This window comes from Drosophila nasuta, chromosome X, assembly GCF_023558535.2.
Source record: "Drosophila nasuta strain 15112-1781.00 chromosome X, ASM2355853v1, whole genome shotgun sequence".
NCBI classification, from domain to species: Eukaryota; Metazoa; Arthropoda; class Insecta; order Diptera; family Drosophilidae; genus Drosophila; species Drosophila nasuta.
In genome coordinates this window covers 26303459-26329945 of record NC_083459.1, presented here as the reverse complement: position 1 = coordinate 26329945, position 26487 = coordinate 26303459, and the positions used below count along the sequence as shown (strand labels likewise).

Here is a 26487-nt window from a genome sequence, read left to right as displayed (position 1 = left end):
AGTGATAAGCTGCAAATGATTGCAGAGCAACGAGTGTGTAAAGATCTTTAAAATTGATTGTTAAGTAAATAATAACTTGGAGTTAGTTGCAACGAGAGATAAGGATACAAGAGATTCGTTTAGCAAGAATAACGAGTAACGAGTTGAATCGTTAGGAAGTAACATGTGAAACAAAGTAATAAAGGTGCTGATACGAAAATATCAAGTCTCTACAACATTTAGGCGAATTAAATATAGCAACGAGTAACTACAAGTAGCGAATAATGCAAACATTGCTTGGAATGCATGCTGTCGAGAAGTACCTAATAAAATCAGCGAAAGCACCAAAAAAAATGAATTAAATTAAAAGCTGATACAGAACTTAACAAAGCAAGGAGTACTTCATTGCAACGACTACTTGAAAGAAACAACACAGTAACGAATGCTTCAAAAATAACTACGAATTATTACTGTCGAGGAGTAGCGAGTGAAATTAGCAAATGCATCAAGCGGCGAGTAACGAATCCAAAAGAGGACATAAGACGACATAAAGAGTGTTTCACATCTCTACAAAGGAACGAGTGCATAAATTTAACGAGTACTTGAAAGAAGCAATGACTAAAAGTAGCGAGTATGCAAAGGAAGCAATCAAATAAGAGCGAGTTGAACTTTGTTTATAGGAACAAAGTAACGAGTGTGAAAAACTCTTAAATTCTATGATACACTAAATAGAGAAGCTGCATGCAAAATGTTCACTGTAACTTGACTTTTAATGCGACTTGTTCAGCCAACATTCAACATTCTCTTTTTGTCTCTAACTCGCCAGCAGCTACCTCTCCCTCTCCCTCTCTCTTTCTTTCTCTTCTCACTCTTCAATTCCACACCATTTCCTGTTTCTTTCTGCTGCTGTTGCTGCTTTCTATTAAGGACAGTTTTTGTTTGCCAGTTGTTAATTACAAATGCATTGCAAAATTTACTTAACACGAGCTGCGTCTCCTCCTCTCTTTCTCTCTCTCTCTCTCTCTCACTCTCTTTACGTTTACTGATGATGTCTCTGTTTCTTTTCCTTGCAGGTTTCACATAGATAAACGCTGTCAACACCGATGTTCCTGGAAATGCTTGAGCATCGCCTTAATATTCATATCCGTCGTCCTAACCGCCATGTTGGCATACTTTGCAGGTAAGCACACACAACACGTTGACGTTGGGGGGGGGGAAAGAGGCTGTGGGTAAAGGGAGGGGGAACATTATGGACATGCTGAATGTAATGGCCACACTGAAGCGTGAAGCGGTGGGAGGCTGAGGGGGGGCGGCGGACAACGCGACGTTGTCATAACGCCAAACACAGTTAATGAAAAATACACATACAAGTGCAAATATCGTAACACACACACACACCTCCTAGGCGCATATAAGGAAATGCTGCTAAATATACTTTAGACTTTACTTGCGGGTATAGATGTATGTGTGTAAGCACACACACACACACTCACACACTCGCTGGCACAACAAGGCAAATACATCAAAGTGTTTGCTTTACATTAGCGTTAAATGGTGTTACTTTGCACACACACACACACACGCACACACATGCGTGCATGTAAAGAAACTTTGCAAACACAACAATACAACCCTGCTAACTGTCGCCCCTCTACCTCCCTCTTCCCCCTTCATCTAACTCCTCTCTTCGTCTTGACACACGCTCCAGTGGCAACTGTTCATTTGCCCAAATGAATGAGGCAACTGTTGGTCAGCCATCTGCACAATTGACAAGCAATTAGAAACCACAACAGTCAGACGAACGGACGGACGGACAGACGGCAGGCGACATTGCAGCCAGAAGAAATTCTGCAGCCTTCGAGAAATTAGCAAATCACTTTGAAATTCACAGTCACAAAACGAAGCTTTAAGAGACGAGGAGGTGAAACTAAAGCAGTTTAGAGCAGCCGACAGAGAAGTTGTTAGCGAAGCTGACAGAGAAGTTCTAAAGGAAGATAAAGAATTGACTAGAAAAGCTGAAAGAGAGGTTGTAAGAGAAGTTTAAAGAGTAGTTCATTAAAAACCTTATAGAGAAGCATAAGAGAAGTTCTCAACAAAGCTGAAAGAGAAATTCTTAGGTCATTCGATGAACAAGCTTAAAGAGAAGTTCATTGACAGAACTTATAGATAAGCTTCTTTAAGCTTAAAGTTCATTAATATGTTATATATAGTTCATAGAAAAAACTTATAGATAACCTAAAGGAAATGATGCTAGAAAAGCTTTTAAAGAAGTGATTACAAAAATTTAAAGAGAAGTTCATATAAAAATTAAAGCTCTTAGCGAAGTGCCAACAGAAGCTCATCAAGAAGATAGAAGAAAAGTTCCTAGAAAAACTGATAGATAAGCTTAACGAGAAGTTCTTAGAAAAGCTGCCAGAGTAACTGATAGAAAAGTTTAGAAAGCAGCTTCAAAATAATCGTAAAGCTAAATTAAATAAAGCCTGGTTAAATCAAATAATTTATGTAGTTTGTAAAAAAAGATACAAATTATGTTCAAGGATGAACTAAGCGAGAAAATGTTAAAGAAGTTATTGGAGGAATAAAAACAAGGAAATAGTAGAACCAAAATTTATTCAGGAGCAACTTAAAGATAAAGATTAAAAGAATACTCATAAAAACTACAAAGTATAAAGAGACGATAGCGAAAAAAGAAAAACTTACGAGGTGAAAGAATTTAAGAGAAAAGAAACAAATTTCATAAATTTCTTAAACTCATTTATTAGTAGTTATTTTATTAAAATTTTAATATGAATAACAATGGTTGAATGAAGTAAATGTGCTGCTGCTGAGCATTAAGTGGAAAGTCATTTAAATGTGAAGCTTCAACCTGATAATTGTGTGTGTGTGTGTGTGTGAAAGTGTAAGCTAAGTAGCTAGCTATCTCTTTTTATTGGCACTCTCTGAGTGTAAGTGAATGAGTCTCAATTTCAGGGGCAACGCTTTTTGCTTACTTTAAACTTTTTGGTAAATAATCTAACTGAAGCAGCAACAGCAACAGCAAAATGTTGAATGCCACGTGCTGCAGCTGCCACAAAAGGGGAGGAGAGAGAAGAGGTGTGGAAAACTATGTGGAAAGCCTTTCTCTCATTAGCTGACAATGGCAAATTAACAAAATTCTGTGAACGCCAGCGACTTCTGAATGAGTGTGTGTGAGAGGGAGGGAAAGAGGTGAGAGGGAGCGAGACGAAGCGTAAACAAAAATGGCGACAGCGCACAAAATGATTCGCTTAAATTGAATGCGGCAACACACAGCAAGTGTTTTTTCTGTCTGTGTGTGTGTGTGTGTGTGATTGTCCTTGCTGTCCTTCAACTGTTGTTGTTGTTGTTTACAACTTGATAATTAAACACGTTTCGCATTGTTGTTGCTGCTACTGTGGCTGTTTTTTGCTGCCACCTTTTAAATTATATTTACAGGTCAATTTGATTTTTTACTGCCAACCTTTTGCCAAGCGGAGCAACTTTGTCTCGCTCTCGGTGTCCCCTCTCCCTCTCTCTCTTCCCCCTCTCTCCACTCATCCCCCCTTGGCTGTCGCATTGCAAAATTTGTTGCTGTTGTTGTTGTTGTTTGGCTCTGCGCTCGACAAAACTTTGCACATTAAAATATGTAAATTTTAATTTGAAGCAAAAGGGTTGACGTGCTGCCACTGCCTTCCCCCTCTCTTCTCTTCGCCACCCCCCTCTCTTTCCGCACCTTCACCTTGTGCTCGGCATTTTATCTAGTGAAACATTGGCACAACTTTTGTGTTGCTGCTGCTCGGACACTTTGAACGGTTTCTCTCACTCGCTCCTCGCTGTGGAGCTGCCAACTTGCTTGATAAATTTGCCGCACACGCATTTAATTTATGCGTATCCCCCGCTTCTTCTTCTTCTTCTTCTTCTTACTCTTGTGCGTCACAAATTGTTGTTGTTGTTGTTGCTTTTCTTTGTCTGTTAAAGTCTGCGCTGCCAGCTGGCTTGTGGGCGTGGCTCGAGCTGCCAACTGATGCGAAATTCCAAGAAAAAATTGCTATTGATGCTTTCTCAACTAAATGATTTTCCTTTTGGCTTGCGAAAAGTGTGAAGACAACAGACAAGAAAACTTTATTTACAGCAGCTTCGATATAAATAGCTAAGCTAAATAAGTTGAGTAAGCTTAGGACTTGCGTAGGATATTATTAAATGGAAATACAATTACGAATGTCAGCTCATAGATTAAAAGCGTATTTCATGCTGATTTTTGAATTATGTGGAGGCTGACAATCTGGTATATTTTGCACTCTACCACATGGTATATTTATAATATTTATATATATCAATATACCAAAAGCACAGTATTTGGTATATTTTAGTATTTTGTGGTATATTAATTTGGTATATTTTAAGAATAATACTGTATTGTTTATACAGTATATTTCGGTATATTCAGTACAACAGTATATCTATATACCATCATATATCAGTATACCCAAAAACACAATTTTTGGTATATTTTAGTATTTTGCGGTATATTAATTTGGTATATTTTAAGAATAATACCGGATGGCTTATATATTATATTTCGGTATATTCTGTATAGCAGTATATTAATATACCAAGTATATATTTAGTATTTTTTTGGTATATTCATTTAGTATTTTTATAAGTAATACCGCAATGTATTTCACACAATCTTTGGTATATTTTAGTATTTTGTGGTATATTAATTTGGCATATTTTAATAACAATACTGCATTATTTATACAGTATATTTCGGTATATTCGGTATAGCAGTATATCAATATACTAAATATAGCCTTTGGTATAGATTTAGTATTTTTGTGGTATATTAATTTGGTATATTTTAAGAATAATACCTCATTGCTTAAATATATTATATTTCGGTATATTCGATATAGCAGTATATCAATATACCAAAAATAGCCTTTGGTATAGATTTAGTATTTTTGTGGTATATTAATTTGGTATATATTGGATATCTGACAGTCGAGCATAATCTATTGTAGTTTTCTTACTTAAATTGAATTATTTTATTGCGGTTGCCAAAGAGCATTCAATAATCAATATAAGCACCGATATAAATAGAGTTTTTGATTTGATTTTGCGTACACATTAAAAATGTATTGAATACTGTCCAAATTTAGAATCACAACAAAATGAAATACACTTATTTTCCATTAATTTCTGCGCAGCAAGGTTTTTGTGATTGTTAACAATTTCTAATTACAATATTTATGTGAAAGTCTTTGTTAAGAGTTGAAGCTCATGTAATTATATAGTAAAGAAATAATTTAACTATTTTCAAATGCCAAAACACAAAGTAGTTAAAAGTTAAATGCAAGTTTTAATTTCAATTTCAATTACAAGTTTTGAGAGCACGTGAATTTCGCGTAACTCATGTCGTTTCTTTTCCCTCCCCCCCGCCCTCCCTTTGCCCTGCCCGCTTTTCTCACATGACAATCTAATGTTATCAGTGAGAGCGCAGAGACAGAGACAGAGAGAGAGAGGGAGAGAGAGAGAGAGCTTTATACCTGCGTCCTCTGCTGTCCGCATGCCAAAAAAGAGACCTTCAAAGCATCGTAGAGAGATGCTTACTCATTTTGAGGGGGGCATGATGAAGAGGAAAGAGGGGAAAAGGGGGGGGGGGAATGCAGGGTCGCCATTTGACTTGAAGCGTGCTGCGTTTAATTTATTATCTACGCTTTTAGCAGGCAGCAGTAGCTGAATGTTGGAAGCTGAAGCTGAAGCTGAAGCAGCTGCTGCCTCGCCGAGTCACAGCCACTGATTTACAACAACAACAACAACGAGAGAGGGGAAAGGGAGAGTGGAAGTGGGGGGAGCAGCTAAAAGTTGCGGCTTCCTGAATGTTTTCGGTAGCTTTTCCTCCGCCGTCTTTCAGCTTTCGGTTTGCTGCGGTGTCACAACGTTGCAAGTGAACGAAAACAAATTTACAACAAACCACGAGAAAAATGTGTGATGCCACTTGGCTGCTGGCATAACCATAGTCTACCCCCCTCTCTCTCTCTCTCTCTCCATAACTCCCCCCCTTCGGCGCTTTGAGGGAAGCGGACTGGCGGCACTTTCCTTTAGCGCTTTGGCGCACAAAATGAATTTAAGTTGAAAAGTTGTGAACATTTTGTGGGGAAGACAACACAGACGCTATCTCTCTCTCTCTCTCTATGTGTGTGTGTGGGGCCAAAAGCTGCGTGTGGATTTCACTGATTTAATTGTTTGCCAGCGCAGGCAATAGATAAAGCAAAGAGACGGAGAGAAAGGCAGCTTGAAATTTATCTTTTAAAAATAATGTATTAATTTTTGTGGCTGCCCTCGCAAAAGACGTGTGTGTGTGTGTGAAGAGAAAGAGAGAGGGAGACAGCAACGTTCATCGTTGCCTGCACATAAACTCATTTGTGTAAAAAGCTTTTTGTGTTGTTGGCTTCGCTGGCGGCGGCTGCTTTCCACTTTCCACTCTCGGCTCTTGCGGTAAATGAATTTACGCTTCGAATCTCGCTTCCCCTTCTCTATATGTGTGTGTGTGTGTGTGTGTGTGCCTGGGTCGTTTTATGGTTGAATAGTTTTAAAGCTGCGGGGTTAAGACAAGCAACAGCAGGTGATGAAGCCAGCGAACAACAACGAACAACGAACAACGAATGGCGCCATGCGGCATTTTAGCTTTTAATAGTGGCTAATATTTTTGCAGCTGCCGTCAGAGCTAAATCCCCATGCCATCCTTGTGTGTGCCTGTCTGTGTGTGTGTGTTCGACGTCTGTTTGCACAATAATTTTCTATTAATTAAGCGCAAGAGGGTTTAATAAAATTAGCAAACACTTGCGGGTGAGACCAGCCATGCGCTACAGCTGCAACAGCTAACTCTCTCGCTTGTTCTCTCTCTCTCTCTCTCTCTCTCTCTCTATCTCACTCGTTCTCTCTGCTAGACATTAAAAAATATACAAACAAAACCACACACACACACTCGCATACACGCAGGAGCATTGTCAGTTAATTAAGAAGCGCAAACACATGAGTTCCGTCCGTCTGCAACGAACGAGGAGACAAACACACACGTTTTCGTTGCTTGTTGTTGTTGTTGTTGTTGTTTGTTTGCAACTTCTATACGTGTGCGTGTGTGTGCGTGTGTGTTAGGGAGGGAGCCATGCCTTTAATTTGATTTGCATTTTGTTGTTCAACTGTGCCAACGCCCACAAAATTTTGGACGAACTTGAAATTGATGAAAAAGCTGCCAGGCACACAAAAACTGTTGCCTACTTATGTGGGCAAAAGAAATTGTATAGAGCAAGAGAAGCAAGCAAAACAGATGCAAAAAATGCGTGTGTTGTAAATGAAAGTGCGATAATGCGCGCACATGTGTGTGTGTGTGTGTGTGTGTGTGCATGTGTGTGTTAATTAACCAGAATGCCAAATGGAAATTGCTATGGTTAAGTCAAAGTGCTTAAAATAGCGAACCAAGGCGAGAGTGCAAAAAGTGTTGCCTACTTTTGAGGGTCGCTTTGAAATAGTCACTACGAAGAATTAAAGCATTTATCGGTTAGACTTAATAAGTTGTGCAGGTTCTTTGCTTATTAGTTAAAAGAAAATAGTTTATGTAAACAAAGCTAGATTTTTTAATGCAGATTATTTTTATTATTCTAAACAAATTTAGAAATATGAAAAAATGAAAAAATATAAATGAAATGCTGCTTAGCACAGAGTACAAATTAGTTATTTTTCTATATTGTTTAAGCTTGCTTTCTTACTGATTTATGATTTAATATTCTTTATAAAATCATAAATGATTTAATCTTCATTTATTGCAATATATCTATATCTATCTCTAGATCTATTTATTTGTATCTTTATTGAATATATTTAATATTTAGTCTTGCTAACTATTTGTATATTAGAAAATGGAATGCTTAACAAATTTTGTTACTTTCAAGCAGCAGCAACTTTAGCGCAATTAAGAGAAACAGAGAGAGAGAGATTAAAATGTTGTTGTGTAATTTGTGCAAGCAACAATTTTATCTAGACTGTCATTATTTGCACGTGTGTGTGTGTGTGTGGGTGAATGTTATTGTATCTGTCATATCTGTGCGATAATCGACCACAGTGTCAACAGGACAACAACGATGTGAAATGTTGAGCGCGCACCGCAGGCAACAGCAGCGTGAACAACAACAACAACAGCAACAACAGCAACAAGAGCAACCAAAGCAGCCGCAAGCAGACAAGTTGTCGTTGTTGCTGTTGCTGTTGCTGTTGTTGTAGCAGCAGGCAGAAAATGTTTGAGCTGCTGGCCAGAGTTCGCTTTACCACTGATGTGCCACTTTCTATCACAACAACACACACACACAAGTGCAGCAGCAACAGCAACAGCTGTGACAACAACAACACAAACAATGATGAGGCAGAGGCAGAGGCAGATGCAAAAGGGGGGAAGAAGCGACAATCAGGACAGTTAACATGTTTGACTGGCAGTTGGCAGAAGAGCAGAGAGCGGAGAGAGTGGAGAGGTGAATGCGGATGCGCATTGCAGTAGTTATCGGAAATAGGTTAATCGATTTTTAAGCGGATAACTATCGGAAACTCATTCGATATGCACTGTTTCACAATTTGTGCGCACACACACACACACAACACCCATCGAAAACATGCGGTGTTGCAACTGTCTCCCACCTTCTTCTTGTTGTTGTTGTTGTTGCTGCCTGCTGCCTTCTTATCGTTGTCATTTACACAGTGGCAGCTGTTGGCCAACAGCAGCAGCAGCTGATTGCGTTGTTGTTGTCCTTGCTGGCCTCGTAGCTTATGCGATTTTATTTCCATTTCACTCGTTTCCGTTGCGTTGCGTTGCGTTGCGGTTGCTGGCAAAATGTAATTTGTTGTTGCTGCTCGGTATTTGAATGTGCATTCATGTGCTGCATGGCTTTAGCTTTTCTTTGTGGCCAACATGAAATTAGATACGCTTTGTTGCAAGAGAGAGAGAGAGCGAGAGCAACTCGCTTTGACAATCGTCACACACATTCATTTGTCATTGAGCAGCAGCCAGCAAACACGCAAACGAATTAATTGCTACTCCAATTGCACTTCAATTAAAGCACTCTCTTCTTTTGCAATCTCAGCTCAATTACGACATCCTTGAGATGCCTCTTCGGCATTCGGCATGAAGCCAGGCTTCACTGTACTCTCAATTAGTTACGTTTTTGGGGCTTGTTCATTTTTCTGTGGTTTTTCTTAAGGCATTCGGTATTTTGGCATTTCGTAAATTGAAAGAAGCAAATAGAAGCACACACACATACTTTTAGGCCAACAGAAACTTGTTTACAAGTTTCGCATTTTGCATTTTGCATTTTGCATTTAGAAGGCCAATCGACTGGAAATTTCATCGCAAAACCGCAACAAAGAAAGTCAATTAGCAACACACAAATACAAGAAACATTTAGGACGCTATCCAGATCAAAGCAATGTGCAAATAGAGACGACAACTAAGGGCAACAAAAAAGCTCAAGCACTCAGAATGAAAGTACACTAAATATCAATGTCCTTAAGACAAATTGAAGTTGAATGCAAATAAAATTGTATGTTGTTATGAATATACTGTCTAAAGTATATTTTTAACGTAATAGTATATTGATATATCAAACACATACATTGATTTACAATATCTTTGTAATTTTTCGGTTTATAAATTTGGTATATTTTAAGTTGCATACTGAACTGTTTAGCCTCTATACCAAATGGTATATTTTTTTTAAAGAAATACTATACTGATATACCAAATATAGACTTTGGTATATTTTTAGTATTTTTGAATTTGGTATTCTTTAAGATTCATACTGCTCGGTTTTGCTTCTATTGAAAAATATATGTTTTAACATGATAGTATATTAATATACCAAATATAGATTTTAGTATATTTCAGTATTATTTTCGGTATATTAATTTGATATATTTTATAAAATCAGTAGTATGTACTAATAACTATCAAATGTAAACTTCGGTATATTTTAGTATTTTTTGGTATATAATTTTGGTATACTTACAAGGTTCATACAGCATTGTTTTGCTTTTATTGAAAAAAATATGTTTTAACATAATAGTATATTAATATACCAAATATAGATTTCAGTACATTTCAGTATTATTTTCGGTATATTAATTTGATATATTTTATAAAAGTAGTAGTATTTACTAATAACTATCAAATGTGAACTTCGGTATATTTTAGTATTTTTTGGTATATAATTTTGGCATACTTACAAGATACATACTGCTCGGCTTTGCTTTTATTGAAAAAGATATGTTTTAACATAATAGTATATTAATATACCAAATATAGATTTTAGTATATTTCTGTATTATTTTCGGTATATTAATTTGATTTGTAAAAGTAATAAAAGTAATAGTATATACTAATACTACTACCAAACGGTATATTCTAGTATTTTTTGGTATATCATTTTGGTATACTTACAAGATTCATACAGCATTGTTTTGCTTTTCATAAAAATTAATAGAGAGTCTCTCTCTGTCGACTGCAGCTTTCTTACTTGTTTTTATCATAGAATGTTGGTTAAATTTATGAAATAAAAACAATCGCAATACATCTTTTACTTTATGAATGGGAAAATATTGAAAAGTATGAATATTGTTTCTCTCAACTTTAATCTACTAAAAGAAAAATGCCTTTAGTTGACAGAAATGTTTGCAAATTAAAAAATACACAAAATGTTTGCCAACTGATCTGCGTCCAAAACACACAAAATTGCCAGCTGCATTTTCCTTTTTTTTTTTTTGTTTTTGGCTATTGGAATTTTGTCGGTCTCACATTTTGATACCCAATTTATGTTTAATCTTAAGGAAAAAAAGTATGCAAATAATATTATGCAACTGTTCGTTGTGAATGTGTCATCAAGTTGGCTGCAATTGTCGTAACAACAAAACGAAGGCAAAATAACTTTGACAACTGACCACAACAATGTTTTAGCCAATTGCCAAAAAAAAAAAAAAGAAAAAGAAAAGAAAAGAGGAGAAGAGAAGAGTAGAAGAAGAATGCAGACAGGCAAAAGAGATTTCAATTTAAATGACGCAACACGACATTTGCCACAGGCAGTAGAAGGACAGCAACTATTACAAGTCAGGGCGTGACCCAAGACTCCTTTTATTTTTCCTCCTTGCAGTGTCTCCCTCTCTCTCTCTCTCCTTGCTCTACACATTGTTTGAAGAAGGAGCAGCTATGAAAGGTGTGCGCTTGTCGTTTAAATAAATTATTTCTCTTCAAGGAAGTGCAATTAAGAAAATGCTTCATAAATTTCTGTAACTTTGTCCTGCTGCCTGTCATGCAGTGTGCTTCCTCATTCCCTCTGACTTTTTGTCTCATTAGTTTTATTTTTTTTTTTGTTTTTGTGTAGCAGAGAGAGGCACTTGGTCTCATCGAGCACGTAGATTCAATTAGTTGATCTTAAGTGCAAGCATTTCCCAGTTCCTAGTTCATTGCGTGTGCCACATTCTGAGGACAACAAAAATTAACTAATCGAATTGCCACACACCCTTTGAGCTACAAATATAAACAACGACTTGACTCTTCCACTTGCAAAGGAGTGTCCTCTGTCCACTATTTAGTCTCTCTCTCTCTCTCTCAAATTGAGTCGTTGTCAATTTCAGCTGAGACACACATGAATTTATCGACTTTAGGGTTGGCTTCCACACAAATTGTAATCAAATTTAATTGGTGTCGCCTCCAACCGAAAAGAAAGGCGCGGAAAAAGTATGCCGCAGTTTGTTGTCCTTTCCAGTGTTTGTTTGTCCTGTTCCTGTTCCCGTTCCAGTTGGTTGACCAGTTGCGAGGCACTTAAATGAAAAGCTTGTTAACCTAATAGAACAACACATACCACAACGAAGCCCCTTTCTATTCTCTCCTCTCCTCTCCTTTTCATTTCATTTATTTATTAATGATGTTGCCCGCTCTCTCACTCGCATACGAAATAAACATAAACTGTATATATTTTTCTATGTGTGTGTGTGTGTGTGTGTGTGTGTGCGATGTCCTTTGTTCCCTCGCCAACAAAAGCAGTAAGGAAAAAAAGAAACGCAAAAGAAAAAGTGGAAGTTGTTCGTGTATGAGGAGTTTTCTGCAGCAGAGAGCGCACTTGTCTTGAATTCAAAATTACTGCTGCCTTATTATCTAATTTTCGTCTGCAAATAGTTTTAAGTGCTTTTCCCTCTTCCTCTTCCTCTTCCTCTTCCACTTGCCGCAACTTCAACTTCAACTTCAACTGTTGCTTGCAATTTTGCTTAAATTGTTGAAACTTCAATGCGAGTTTCAACACTTGAATGTTTGAATCAATATTTGTCGAACACAATATCAGTTTGCTGTCAAGAAGTAGATTAATTATGCCAGCATTTAGTTGCCTTAACCTTCGATTTTGCTCAGTGTAGTACTTGGCCTATAAATATCAAAGTGTGTGTTTGCCTGCTTTCCACGTCTTGTTGCTTAAATTAAAAGCTCAACAGCCAAATTGAGGCACGTTCGCTGACGTTAATTTGTCGTGCCTCATATGAGTAATTGCGTGAGTGTGTGTGTGTATGTGTGAGTATCTCCTCTCTCTCTCTATCTCTCTCTCTCTCTATCACTCCTTAGCAGCTTTGTTTGTATCCAAGACATCAACATCGACGACGTCAACATCGACATCATTAGGTCGCATTAGTTTACATGTTCGTTGGCTGTCGCATGGAGAATGGGAATTTATTTTGTCTACGGCGCCATTACAATTCTCATTCCCATTCCCTATTCTCCATTCCCCTACATTCCTCTCGCCCTTAGTCACTTTTTCACTTGAGCCATTAACATAATTTCAATGTGACCTCCCAGACGCAAACAAAAAAGTCGCTTTGTCTAATTGCTTTTGTTTGAAAATCATGGAAAATATAATTCTATGACTTTCCTTTCCTTTCCATTCCTTGTGTTGTTTTTTATGTTCTTTAGTATCAATGAAATATATATTTTTTGATTGATTGGCTTATAATTTATTTGGTGATTGAAATTCCCATTGTGTTATGTTGCTGATTGAAAGAAATCGTTTTCATTGTTCAGGGATTTTTCGCAGCGAATTTGGCTACGCAAATTAGAATTGATAATGAGCCTGCTCTCAGAAGGTTTGAATGATTTGTTTACAGCGCGCTTCAATGAGCACATGATTGAGTATAAAATATTCGAATTGATTGATGAGGGAATAATCAAGTGAGACTTGCTTGGTTATTTCCAATAATTTAGTTACGTCTAAATGGTGAAAATTTCAAATAAATAAATTAAAGAATTATTTGTATTAGACTGATTGATTGATGTGTGATTGATTGCTTAAAGATTTAATAAATCTTTTGTATTAGATTGATTGATTGATGTGTGATTGATTGCTTAAAGATGTAATATTTGTTTTGGATTAGATTGATTGATTGATGTGCGATTGATTGCTTAAAGATTTAATAAATATTTTGTATTAGACTGATTGATTAATGTGTGATTGATTGCTGAAGAATGTAATATTTGTTTTGTATTAGACTGATTGATTGATGCGTGATTGATTGCTTAAGGATGTAATATTTGTTTTGTATTAGACTGATTGATTGATGTGTGATTGATTGATTGCATAAAGATTTAATAAATCTTTTTCTATTAGACTGATTGATTGATGTGTGATTGATTGCTTAAGGATGTAATATTTGTTTTGTGTTAGACTGATTGATTGATGTGTGATTGATTGCTTAAAGATGCAATATTTGTTTTGTGTTAGACTGATTGATTGATTTGTGATTGATTGAACTATATAAAGGCATTTCATGTTGTTGTAATTATCTGTAAAATTGATTAATGGCTTGTTACTCGTTTGATTGACACAGATTTCGAATAAGAGTCAATTTTTTTGTGTATTGATTGATGTATGATTGATTGAGATGTACTACAAATGTGTTTAATGATGACATTTCGTGTTGTTACAATTATGTGTAATATTAAGTGATGCAGCTTTCAAATAACAGACAATAATTTTGTGTATTGATTGATTGATTGATTGATTTAGCAATTGTGAATCTACTAAGTCATTTCATATTGATTGCTTGATTGAGCGGTTAATTGATTCGGCATTTCAATAACAAACAATTATTTTGTGTATCAGACAAATTTGACAAATTGCATTCGAAATCCTTCACAGTGAGCTTCAATCATGATTGACGATTGCGCATTTTGTGGTTGCCATTTTAAACTTCACAAGCACGTTGACTGCATAAGCATGCGTGCAAGAGTGTGTGTGTGTGTGTGTGTGTGTTTTATTTGTGGATGTTGAGGCAGCTGGCGCCACTGGCAAAGCTCATAAATTTGGCAAGTTATCGATAAACGATAGCAAGCCGCAGTCAAGCATCGATGGCAAGCAAAATGCAAACGTGTTAACAACGCGTACTTTGTGTCTCTTTCACTGGATGTGTGTGTTCCACACATGTGGTTGAGTTCGCAGCAAAAGATTGAACGAGAGTGAGAGAGAGAGAGAGAGAGAGAGAAAGTGGCATGTGCGAAAGAGTTGGCCATAGTTTTGATTTATGGACGAGTGCATATTAATATGGCGTTAAAATATGATGCCAAAAATTTATGTGTGCGAGAAAAAAAAGCAAAAAGCGAGAGAAAAAAAACAGATGAGAAGCAAAGTAGCTGGCAAAGAAGCGAAACGCAGAAGTAGCTGTGGAAAAGGGAACTAGTCGGGGAAAGGAGGCAAGGGGAGGTAAGGGGTGCATGGAAAAAAAGCATTTTGGTTGGGGGGCAATTGCAGCTGTGTTCGTTCGGTGAGCCGCAGGGCGACAGCAGCACAATGCCACAAGCACGCACACTCACACACACTCGCACACACACACGCAAGCTAAACATTATTGCTGGCGCTTTGGCCCAAAAGCAGCATCAGATTTATGGCGTTGAATTTAGCATCATGCGATTTATGTGCGCCACATTTGGAAACTAAAAGAAATAGCAAAAGAAAACTAAAACTTAAAGCGAACAATATAAATTTTGAGCAGCAACTCTAACGCGTTTCTTTTTCCTTCTCTTCTTCTCTTTCCTCAGCAGTCAGTTCGATGAAGCCGAACATGGACAGCTCCAATTGCATCCTAGTCCAAGACGTCAAGTCGCAACCGCACGATCTGCGAGGCGGTATCGGAGGCAAGGCTGGCGACAACAAGGCGCTGGGAGGCGCCACCGCATACCCCACTGAGGAATCGATACAGACGAGCACATCCGATCACAATAGCATCAATGTGAATTTGGCCGGTTTGCCGGCGGGCGCAACGGGCATACAGCAGCAACTGTTGTTGCAACAGCAGCAGCCGCATGCCATCAATCAACCGTTGACCCCGTTGGATGCCACCAACACACAGCTGCAGGATCAACTCACGTACGGCGGTGCAACTGGCGATGGCCACCAGCATCATGGCATCAATGGTGGCCTCAACGGCGGTGGCATCAACGGCGGTGGCATCAACGGTGGCGGTGGCATGATGGGCGGCATCAATGGCGGTGGCCAGCAGCAGCACAATCTGTTGTTGCAACAGGCGGGCGGACATCATCATCCGGCATTGCAGCAGCAGCAGGGCATCGGTCTGAGTGGCGGGCAATGGCCGCAAGTCGTTGAGCTGAAGGACTTCAATGAGCTGTATCATGCCAATATACCGGCCTATCAATTCTGGACTTTGGAATTCCGCAACAAGCATCCGGCATTCATTCGGTTCAACTTTACGCTGCCGTGGGGCGCACACTTTGCTGTCTATTCGCGTCGCAATGTGGCGCCATCGGTGACGCAACACGACTTTGTGGAGTTCATCAAGGGCGGCCGGCTCGACAGCCATCTGCGGCATCGACGCAGCGCTGGCAATGCAACAAGCACCGGCAGTGGCAGTGGCAAGGATCGCGGACTGATCGATGTGGCAAGTAATGTGGAAAGTAAGCAGCAACAACAACAACATTTGCAGCGGAAACATCGCAGCAACAGCTACGAGGAGGAACCCTACGACGATGAAGCCGATGATGAAAGCAACAGCAACAGCAACAGCGCCAGCGAGGAGCAAGAATCTCCCGCGAGTTTGGAATACTTTGATGTCGAGGCCAAGTCTTCCTTGGCGCATCCGTTGCACAAACGCTCTGCGGCCGATGGCGGCGCTGGAGGTTTGCCCGCTCTCGATATGGATGCGATGACGGTGAATGTTTCGCTGTTGCAGTATCTGGACACCGGATTGTGGTTCATCTCTGTCTACAACGATGAGTTGGTTGCCCATTCGGTGTCGCTGCTCGCCGAGGAGGCCGAAGGTGTCAGCACCACGTGCCCCAACGATTGTTCCGGTCGCGGCAGCTGCTATTTGGGCAAATGCGATTGCATCGATGGCTACCAAGGCGTTGACTGTTCCAAGAGTAAGTAAATTCCTCCCTCTCTTTCTCTCTTTCTCTTTCCCTTTCTCTCACTCCTATTTGCTCACCTAACAACCACTTAGCACTGTCCACTCAAGCTGCAATTTAAATTAAAAACTTACGCCAAAGTTGAGCTGTCAACATCACCTGCTCTCTTGTTTGTTTTGGCATCCAAAAAAAAAAAATTCAAGTCCGTTCAAGTCTGCACCCAAAAACAGTTCGAGCTAGAGAAGTGTGTGTTGGGGGCAAAAGCAACCCAATACCGAATCCTAAATCTACTCGAAATGCGCTCTCAGTAGCCACTTGGCACACTCCTCTGCACAGTGTCCTGCAGCACACTTAATTCTAGTCAAAAGTTTCCACTTTTTTTACTATCGATTAAAGTATCGAACTATCAAAGCATCACAACAAGTTCCCCAACTATTTATATTACTTAGCGATTAACCTTTTTATATGTATTTAATGTGAAGAATTTCTATTAAAGCATCACAACATGTTCCCCAACTATTTATATTACTTAGCGATTAATCATTTTATATGAATTTAATGTGAATAATTTCGTAAACTATCAATTGCTCTCAGCATGTTAAGTGCATAATTCAATTCAATAATATAATTTGATATTCAAAGATATACAACTATTTGTAAATCCTAATGATGACAAATTTTCAATTGCTGTTAGCAATTTACGATAACGACACAAGACTTTTTCAAACGCTTTCAAATTAAGGCATAACTAACTATCGATTATTTCATAATTCATTTAAGCGCTTAGAATGGAACATTTTAAAAGAGATTTTCATCAATCTCGCTGTCAACTCATATAAAAATATATTCTTATAGTTCTTGATTAGCACTTTAATTAGTATTTAAAGTGATTTTGGAATTATTTTTCTGTTTTAAGATCTTTGTTAAAATTAACGAATTTATATATTTTATCATAAAACAGAAAAATATAATCGAATTTTTGCTAAACACTTGAGCAACAATGTCAGACATAAAATAAATGTATATTTCAATTTCAATTATAAGTACTGAAATGCTGAATTTATTTTAAACTTAATGAGCAAAGTTTGTCTAAAGTTGTTCCACTGTGCACGAAAGTATTTTTATTTATTTGCAGCTCTCTGCTTCTTCTTCTTCATCTTCTTTATTTCGCCTTTGTCTGACACTTTTCAATACCAATTTTCCTTTTTATTTGTATTTTTTTCCATTCCTTTCCTTTCTTTTTTGCCTTCTCACACACACACACACTCTATCACACTTGCTCTCTTCATCTCTTTCTCGCTCACATACTAATTTCTCTCTCTCTCTCTCTCTCTCTCTCTTTGCAGGCGTTTGTCCGGTGCTCTGCTCGGCTCATGGCCACTACGGCGGCGGCGTCTGTCACTGCGAGGACGGGTGGAAGGGAGCCGAATGCGATATACCGGTCGGTGAATGCGAGGTGCCCAATTGCTCCAGCCACGGACGCTGCATCGAGGGCGAATGCCATTGCGAGCGCGGCTGGAAAGGACCCTACTGCGATCAACGTGAGTGTCAAAAACTCCCATTCAGTCCCCTTTCCCCGTCACCGTCCCAACCTCAGTTCGTGTGTCCAGCGAACCTTCTCGCTGTCTGTCTCACACTCTTTCCCCATTCTCGTTCTCGCTCTGTCTTTCGCTTTGTCGCTTTGCTGCTGACTTGGCATAAAAATGCTAAAATTATTTATTTGCCTTGTTTGCAATTTCGGGCTGTTTTCCACCTCCTCCTCCTCCTCCTCCTCCCCTCTTTGGTCCTCTCTCGGCTTTTCAGTCTCTGAGCACGGCATGTTGACACTGCTCCGATAAGGCAGCTGTTTGGTTCTGGATATGGCAGCAGCAGGAGCAGGGGGGGGAAGGGGGCGTGTCATGGTGACGCCAAAATATTTCAGTTATTATGCCGCCCCATCGTTTAGTTTCTCTCTCTCTCTCTCTCTCCCTCTCTTTCAATGTTTGCTTTCTGTTGAAGCTTTAAATTGAGGCAAATAAAGCGAGGTCCAAAAAAAAAAGCATTGCATACTTTTCAGCGTGTGTGGCAAGAAGTAGAACGAACTTTAGAAAGATTGCCCAGCATTGATAGCAGAGTTGCCATTGACCGGACTCAGCTTCAGCATGAGAGTTGGCAACTCTGGCAACTGAGTGTTTCAACTCGCTTAAATACAGAATTGATTTAGAGAAGTTCAGTTTCCGTTTTTATTTATAGATTCATTAACGAAGCAACCCATTATAGGAAAACTGATTCAGACCAAACCTCAAGCTCGTATCACGAGGATGTTACAGAACTTGAGAATTAGACTTGAAAAAATTTAGTAAAATTAAGAAAAGTGTAAGGATTATTCACTTAAAAAAAATAAATAAAAGAAGCTGCTTGCAAAGCAATTTAAATTTAAAATACTAAAGATCTTTTAGGTATATTTAAAATAACATATAACATTAGTTTAGAATGAAGAAGTCTCATTCTTCTGCTTCTGAAAGTTGCTGACAATAAAGAAGCAATCATTAATAATTTAACATGCTTCAACTCATCTAAAACTCCATTAAACCAAAATTCTATAAAGAATTTCAAAGATTTGTTAAATCAATTTATAATAGACTTTAATGTGGCTTCGCTCAGCTGAAAATTCTATCGAAATTCTAGAAATAATTTCGATTATTTGTTATAATGAATTGATTTTATTTATGTAATACGAAACTGCATACGAAATTCAGGTAGAATATCATTAAATCTAAAAGATTTGCTAATTTTGAATCGTTTACTCTTTTGTCACATTTTGCCAAGGAAGCAATGCAAATGTAACAAGAAAAGGATTAAATTTAAAAACTTATTAGGAGATATGCTAAACTTAAATCTTTTGCTTACATTTTTCGAACATTGTGCCAAGACTTGAATAGAAATTCAGCAAGCATGGTAGCCAAAGTAAGGTTAGCACTTGAATACCCTTTAAGGTCAGGCAGTTGCAGCTGCTTATATATGATATAGAGGGTATATAATAAAATTGCATTGGATATGCAGTGCATAGCAATACACACGCTTAATGGTTCACATGTGATTTCTCTTGCATGTGCGAGTGTGTGTGTGTGTGCTGGACCCTTGGCATACAAAAGAAGCGAGCAACAAACCAAACCGAGCAAACAACAACAGAGAATAAGAACAAGAACAACAATTGAGAAGAACGTCGAAACGTTGTGCAAACATAAAACGTATAAAATCGAATTTATATGTCGAAAGCATATTTCTCATACAAAACGCTTTCTGGGTGGCAGGAGTGGTGCGGGGAGTAGGAGCTCTGCGGGGGAGTGACGAAAGTAGCACAACAATTGAGAAAGAAGAAAGAAGAAAAAAGTGTAGCATACCGCACGGCGCACGAAATAAGAACAGAAGCTGAAGCAGCCAGCAGAGAAGACAAGCCAAAGGCAAGGAGAGAAAGAGATAGCAGAAAAGAGGGAGCAGGAAGTGAGAAAGAGAGAGAGAAGAGGGAGGCAAAAAATTGCAACAACTGCGCAAAATTACCAAGTTGAACTAAACTGGAATTTCATTTTAATGACCACTTTCGTACGTGTCTAACATACTAATCATGTCATGTGTGAGTCGAAGAGTGTGTCCCAGTGTGTGTGTGTCAGTATATGTGTGTGTGTGCATGTGTGTGTGTATAGAGCTGACCCCGAGCTACGGGCGGAACCTGCTGCTGCTGTTGCTGTTGCTGCCGGGGCATGTATCGCCATCGGTTCGTGACGGGCTTTTGTTTTGCCAAGGCTGTTACGCCCCCACCCCCGCCACGCCCACTTACAGGCAACTGTACATATTGTACTTGTTTGCCTTTCTTTTCCAGCTATTTTGTGTTTTTCTTTACTATATATGTATACATATACTTATATTTTCCATGTGTGTATGACTAACATTCTGTTCTCTCTCTCTCTGTGTGTGTCACATCATATATCATCGAATGCTGGGACAGATGATTGCCTTGATCCTTTGTGCTCGGGACACGGCACCTGTGTGGCCGGTCAATGCTACTGCAAGGCCGGCTGGCAGGGCGAGGACTGCGGCACCATTGATCAGCAGGTGTATCAATGCCTGCCCGGCTGCTCGGAGCATGGCACCTACGACTTGGAGACCGGACAATGTGTCTGCGAGCGACACTGGACAGGACCAGATTGTTCTCAAGGTAAGTCACAATCCCTTTTCACCTCCTCTTTCCTTTCACCACACCTACACACACATAACAATTGCAGTGCAGTGTGTTATTTGTATATTGTTTGCGAGTGTTGTTTACTCCCATTTTGTGTTGTGTATTGGATTCAGTTTTGTTTGCTTTTGTTTTGCTTTGTTTCCTCTCTCTCTCTGTGTTGTGTTGTGTAGTGTTCCGGTGTCGTGGCGCACAACAAGCTGCTTACAAATGACTCTTTAGTTCGAGCATTGAATTCAAATGAGCTGCCAATTGAAGACGAATGCGAACAAAAAAAAAATCCAGAAAAAGGAAAAACATAGCACAAAAGTCGTAAGAGTTGCAAATGTAGCTACAATTTCGATGGCAGCAGCTTCAATTACAACGAAAGAGTTTTTCGAAAGCAACAAATAATTGTGCAGAAGAATGCGCCAGTTAATAACCAACTAAAGTCAATTACAATGTTTTTATACCCGCTACCCATAGGGTAGAAGGGTATTATAACTTTGTGCCGACAGGAAATGTATGTAACAGGTAGAAGGAGGCATCTCCGACCCTATAAAGTATATATATTCTTGATCAGCGTCAACAGCCGAGACGATATAGCCATGTCCGTCTGTCTGTCCGTCTGTCCGTCTGTGTGTCTGTCCGTCCGTCCGTATGAACACCTAGATCTCAGAGACTATAAGAGATAGAGCTATCATTTTTTTTCGACAGCATTTGTTATGTTTGCACGCAGATCAAGTTTGTTTCAAATTTTTGCCACGCCCACTTCCGCCCCCCGCAAATAAAAAAAAATCGAATAACAAGCCTACTTTTAAAGCTAGAGTTGCGAATTTTGGTATATATAATAATTACTGTAGTAGTTATGATTCCTGAAAATTTGGGATCAGATAAAAATTGAATGGTGTACTATATCGATATACCAAACATACCATTTGGTATATTTTTAGTATTTTCGGTATATTTTGAAAATGATACCGCAATATTTTGCCTTAATTAAAAAATGGGTAGCGGGTATCTCACAGTCGAGCACACTCGACTGTAACTTTCTTACTTGTTTTGCTATTAACGAGTGGAAAACTAAAGCAGAGAACAAGCAAAAGAATAACTTAAATGTGCAAATGAAAAGCAGAGCAAGCAAAATATATTTCAAGTATTCTCATGGTAAAAACGTATTAATAGACTTTTGAGAAATAACTAGATGTTTATAGACGCTAGAAGAAGAAGGAAATAATAATAATAATAGTATATTTTGAATGTCGTTGTATTTTATATGTATTTTTAGTATATTCAGTATATTTGGAATACTTTCAATTAATACCGCACTGTTGAAATGGTATATTTAGGTATATTTTGAATGATTATATCAATATATATCAAGTATTTTGCACTGCTTTTGCTGTTATTCATAATGGGAAGCGTATCTTCTTTCTTAATTGTTTTAATTGCAAGAATTCGTAGAAATTCCTTTACTTGCGAATTTGCGCATTCAATTATCAAGCTTCAAGCTGAAAAAAAAATAAATAGTTCAAGTGTTTGCAGCAACTGCAACAAATCTTGAATTGAACTTTTTGCTTTGAGTGGCACTTGACGAGTTCGACGAGTGGAAATGGAAATGGAAATGTTAACAATAGCGACTACTCACAATCCTATGCGCATTCATATTCCTATTCGTATTCCTATTCGTATTCGTATTCGTACCTGAGCTTAATCAAATCAGCAGTTTGTCAGAGTTTTACGAGCATAACTCTGGCAAGCTCAGCCAAGAGGCTGTAAAATCTCTGTGAGTCCGGTGGCAGAAGAGTCATAAACCAACGAGTAGAGGGGAAGGGGAAGGGGAAGGGGGCAGGCAACTAATGCAGTTATTACATAAGGCATAAGGCATACATACATATATGCGTAATGATGCTTTATCGCATGGACCGAATCCAAATTAGATGATGCCCATAAAGTCGAGCCTTCAATTAGGCCAAAGGCAAAGCCAACAAACAAATTTACCGATTACCCAGTAACCAGTAACCAGTAACCAGTAACTGTAACAGGCAACAGCAACAAAAGCGAGGAGAACAACAACAACAACGAGAGGGAGAACTAAGAGAACGACATCAAAAACTGTACCTGGTCCATAATCATTTCGAGGGCGTTGGAGCCCAATAAAACATGCAGCTTACGAGATGTGCCACACAGGCAGGAGAGAGTAGAGAAGGGGGAGGGGAAAGGGGGAGGGGGAGAGGGAGAACTCGGTGGCACACTCTGGGCACGCACGCCTAATTTGCTTAACTTTTTAGCACCGACTGGCGGCAAACAAGGACGACGCGCCTCGACTCCACTGAATTTTTGCCTCTGTTATCACCGAGAGAGAGAGAGAGACTGAGAGGGGAACGGAGGGGAAAGGGAACGTAGGGGGAACGTAATGAAGCAGAGCTTCATAAAAATTCATTATTTATTTAATACGCAGCTCTCGCAGTTCGCTTGTCCCGCACAAAAAGCAAATAAAATAAATTTACGCCTGCGACGCACAGAACAAAAGTCAACGACGACAACATGGGGCACATTTGAACCAAGCCAGCAGAGGGGTGACAGGGGGTGACGGGGGCAGCTGCCACGTAAATGTTACATTTATAATGTTGTTTTTATGGTTCACTCGGTGGGGCAACATTTTACAGCCAGAGAGAGAGAGAGAGAGAGAGAGAGAAAGCCAAATGCCACACCGAGTTGCGATTGCGATGCCAAGTGTGAAAAGCAGCGAGTGCAAAAGCAACGAGTGGCGAGTGGAAGATTGTTGCTTGCAGCACTTTAATGAATTTAAATGCACATATGAACAAGCATAAATATATATGATAATGCAGCCAAGGAGCTTAACACACACACACACACACAACATATACAAGTATATTTCCCCTTTATTCCACTTATTTATATTGCACTTCTTTTCTCTCTACTCCCTCCCTCCCTCTATAGCCGTCTGCAGCTTGGACTGTGGTCGCAATGGAGTCTGCGAATCGGGCAAGTGCCGTTGTAATACCGGATGGACGGGCAATCTGTGCGATCAGCTGCCCTGCGATGCACGTTGCTCGGAACATGGTCAGTGCAAGAATGGCACCTGCGTCTGCTCCCAGGGCTGGAATGGGCGACACTGCACGCTACGTAAGTACAAACAATTACCACTATACATGTGTTCAAACAGTTTTATTACGGGAATGCAATTTTACCTCCCACATTTCACCATGAACCGGTTTTGCTCTGCGTTAAGCTTAAGTTACAGAGTTGTGAGAATAAGTAACTTGTAATTAGATTAGGTATTGTTTCGTTTTTTTATTTATATCTGTATGAACTGGTTCGCTTTTGGTTCATCTAATATTATGTCTCGCACTTCTTACTACATTGAACCGGTTCGATAAGCTTAGGTTGCACAGTTGTAGAAAAAGTGATTTTTAATTAGTTAGGCATTTATTTAGTGGTCACTTACAACTCTATGAACCAATTCACTTTACGTTCAATTAAAATGATATCTGCATTGAACCGGTTCGCCCTTTGTCAATGCTCTCACAATTACAAGCTTAGCCTAGTTTAGTTATTTCTTAAATTGTCATTTACAGCACTGTGAACCGGTTCGCCTTTGGTTCAGCATTATTTTATTCTTTCTAAACTTTCGAACCGGTTTAGTGTTAATATTCAAAATTGGTTTACGGATCATTTCCGTTTTTCACTTGATATCAAGCAATATAGTAATCAATACATGTATTTATCAGCTCCTGAACCGGTTCGGCCAAAGTGGTTCACTACCTTATTTCAGATGAAATCAAAGTAGAGCCTTACTCTTGTGTCGAAAAACATTTATAGATTTGTATATCTTGCATATGACAAGTTTTTGCACTTCTGAACCGAGCCGGTTCAGTGGAATCAACAATGTGGTTCATTGGCATTTCTTAGTCACAGTAGTTTCTATCTTCACTTCCGAACCGGTTCAGTGATATCAACAATAAAGTTCATTGGCATTTCTTAGTCACAGTAGTTTCTATCTTTATTGTAGTACTTTCTCTCTTTGTTCAGTGCTTAACTATCTTTTTAGTTAGTTTATTCTTCAATCAGTTTGAGCACTGACCACTAAAAGTGGTTCACAAAGCGGTTCAGCGACTGAGTGCAAATTTGTCATGTGTGCAAGGCTGCGAAACTATTTCTTAAACTTGGCAAATAATTCACATTGATGCTGGGATTCAACTCTGCCAGTCATTTGCCTTGACCTCAACGTGAATGGCAGTTGGCAGTGTGGCAGTGTGGCTGCAAATTGATGTAGCACTTTGCCGCTGTAGATGTTGCAGCAACAACAGTTGCACAGTTGCACAGTTGCTGCTGCAGTTGTGCAGGTTACAATCTGCCATTGACCATTGACCATTTACAACTGACGCGCAATCGATTAGCGTTGCGCCAATTCGAAAAAGCGAGCAACCACAGCTGACACTCGCATCGTATCGAGTGGCAACAACAAGAGCAACAGTGTTGCTGTTGCCTCATGTCGCAACGCGGCAAGCCAAATCGAAAACATTTCGAAGCTCTTGCCACGCTGCAGTTTTGCAATTGAAGTTGCTGTTGCTGTTGCTGTTGTCGTTGTGCTATCTACTCGCATCTGTCGGGCAGTTCAAATATTTTGCAACAAACACAACAACCGATAACGACAAGCTGCCGATGTTGCTGCTGCAATGTTTACTTGCAACATTTGCTGTGCGTCCATTCGCTTTTTAATTTTTATCAATATTTTTTTGGCTGCTGCTGTCGCGCCAAAGTATTTTGTACATGTTTACGCCATTTGGCCAAAGTTCTGCCCAGCAGCCAAGGGGGGGCGTGGCTGCAACCTGCCTCTGTTTCTCAACTCTTGACAGTTTTTGCCGCCGCCGCCGCCATGACTTAACCAACAGCTGAACATACGATATATATTTTTTATTTGAGTTGTTGCTTTACTTTTGCCAACTGTCAATTGAAGTGCAAGCATCGAATTTTTCCGAAGAAGGCTTTCGAAGAGTGCAGAAAAGAAAGAAAGAGAGAGAGAGAGACACAATTCGCGGCAGGAGGCAGATTTGTGCAGCATGATAAGTAGCTATCGATTGACAGTGATTAAAACTTTAAAAACAAACAGTCATGTTGCAAAAACATACAAAGCGAGAGAGAGAGAGAGAGAGAGAGAGAGAGTGAAAGAGAGCACCTATGATTGTGTGTGTGTGTATGTTTTTGAGGAAGTTTTGCCCCCCGTTGGCGACGGCGACGACGACGGCGGCGGCTCAGGCATGCATGTAATGGCATTACACACAGCAAGAGGTAGAAAGAGTGAGTGAGAGAGAGAGAGGCACAGGTCTGCTGCGTATGTTGACTGCCAGACTGTGTGCTACATATGTATGTACTAACTGTGTATATACGTCAGTGTGTGTGTGTGTGTGTGTATTACATTTCGTTGACGTGTGCAAAACCAATAAAACTTCCGACGTCATTTCACTTCAGGCCCAGCCGAAAGACACTTGCCAAGCGGTCTCCCATTTCTCCTCCCAACTGACTGACTGACTGACTGACTGGCTGGCTGCCTTAGCCCCCCTCTCCCCCCCTCTAAGTCCGTGTCGAACGCCAGTCTTGGGGTCTCTCGATGGCAGTCCCAGTGGGAAGTTGCTCTGACAACATACGGCCAAAAACGTTTTGAATCGATTCAAGTGTTGCAGCAACGCTCCAAAAGGGAAGCGAGAGGGCAAGGGGAAAGGGAAAGAGAATACTGGCTGGCTTAGACGTGCGAGTCACGCGAGTCACACACACACACACACACATAGAGAGAGAGCGACATTAACTAATACATGCATGTTTGGCATGTATTTTTAGAAAGTACTTAACGACT

General features: G+C 39.4%; 1 protein-coding gene across 7 annotated transcripts in view; it reads left to right on the top strand.

The window, feature by feature from the left end:
* LOC132797174 (teneurin-a) overlaps positions 1-26487 on the top strand; it is a 300879-nt gene that overhangs the window by 220242 nt on the left and 54150 nt on the right. For 6 of the 7 annotated variants that reach the window (XM_060808719.1, XM_060808717.1, XM_060808724.1 and 3 more), the window contains 5 exons: positions 1053-1159; positions 15092-16429; positions 17761-17955; positions 20400-20609; positions 23574-23759. In XM_060808719.1, the coding sequence (XP_060664702.1) occupies positions 1053-1159; positions 15092-16429; positions 17761-17955; positions 20400-20609; positions 23574-23759 (2036 nt within the window). The remainder of the gene's footprint in view (positions 1-1052; positions 1160-15091; positions 16430-17760; positions 17956-20399; positions 20610-23573; positions 23760-26487) is intronic. The other variant, XM_060808718.1, reaches the window with a different exon arrangement.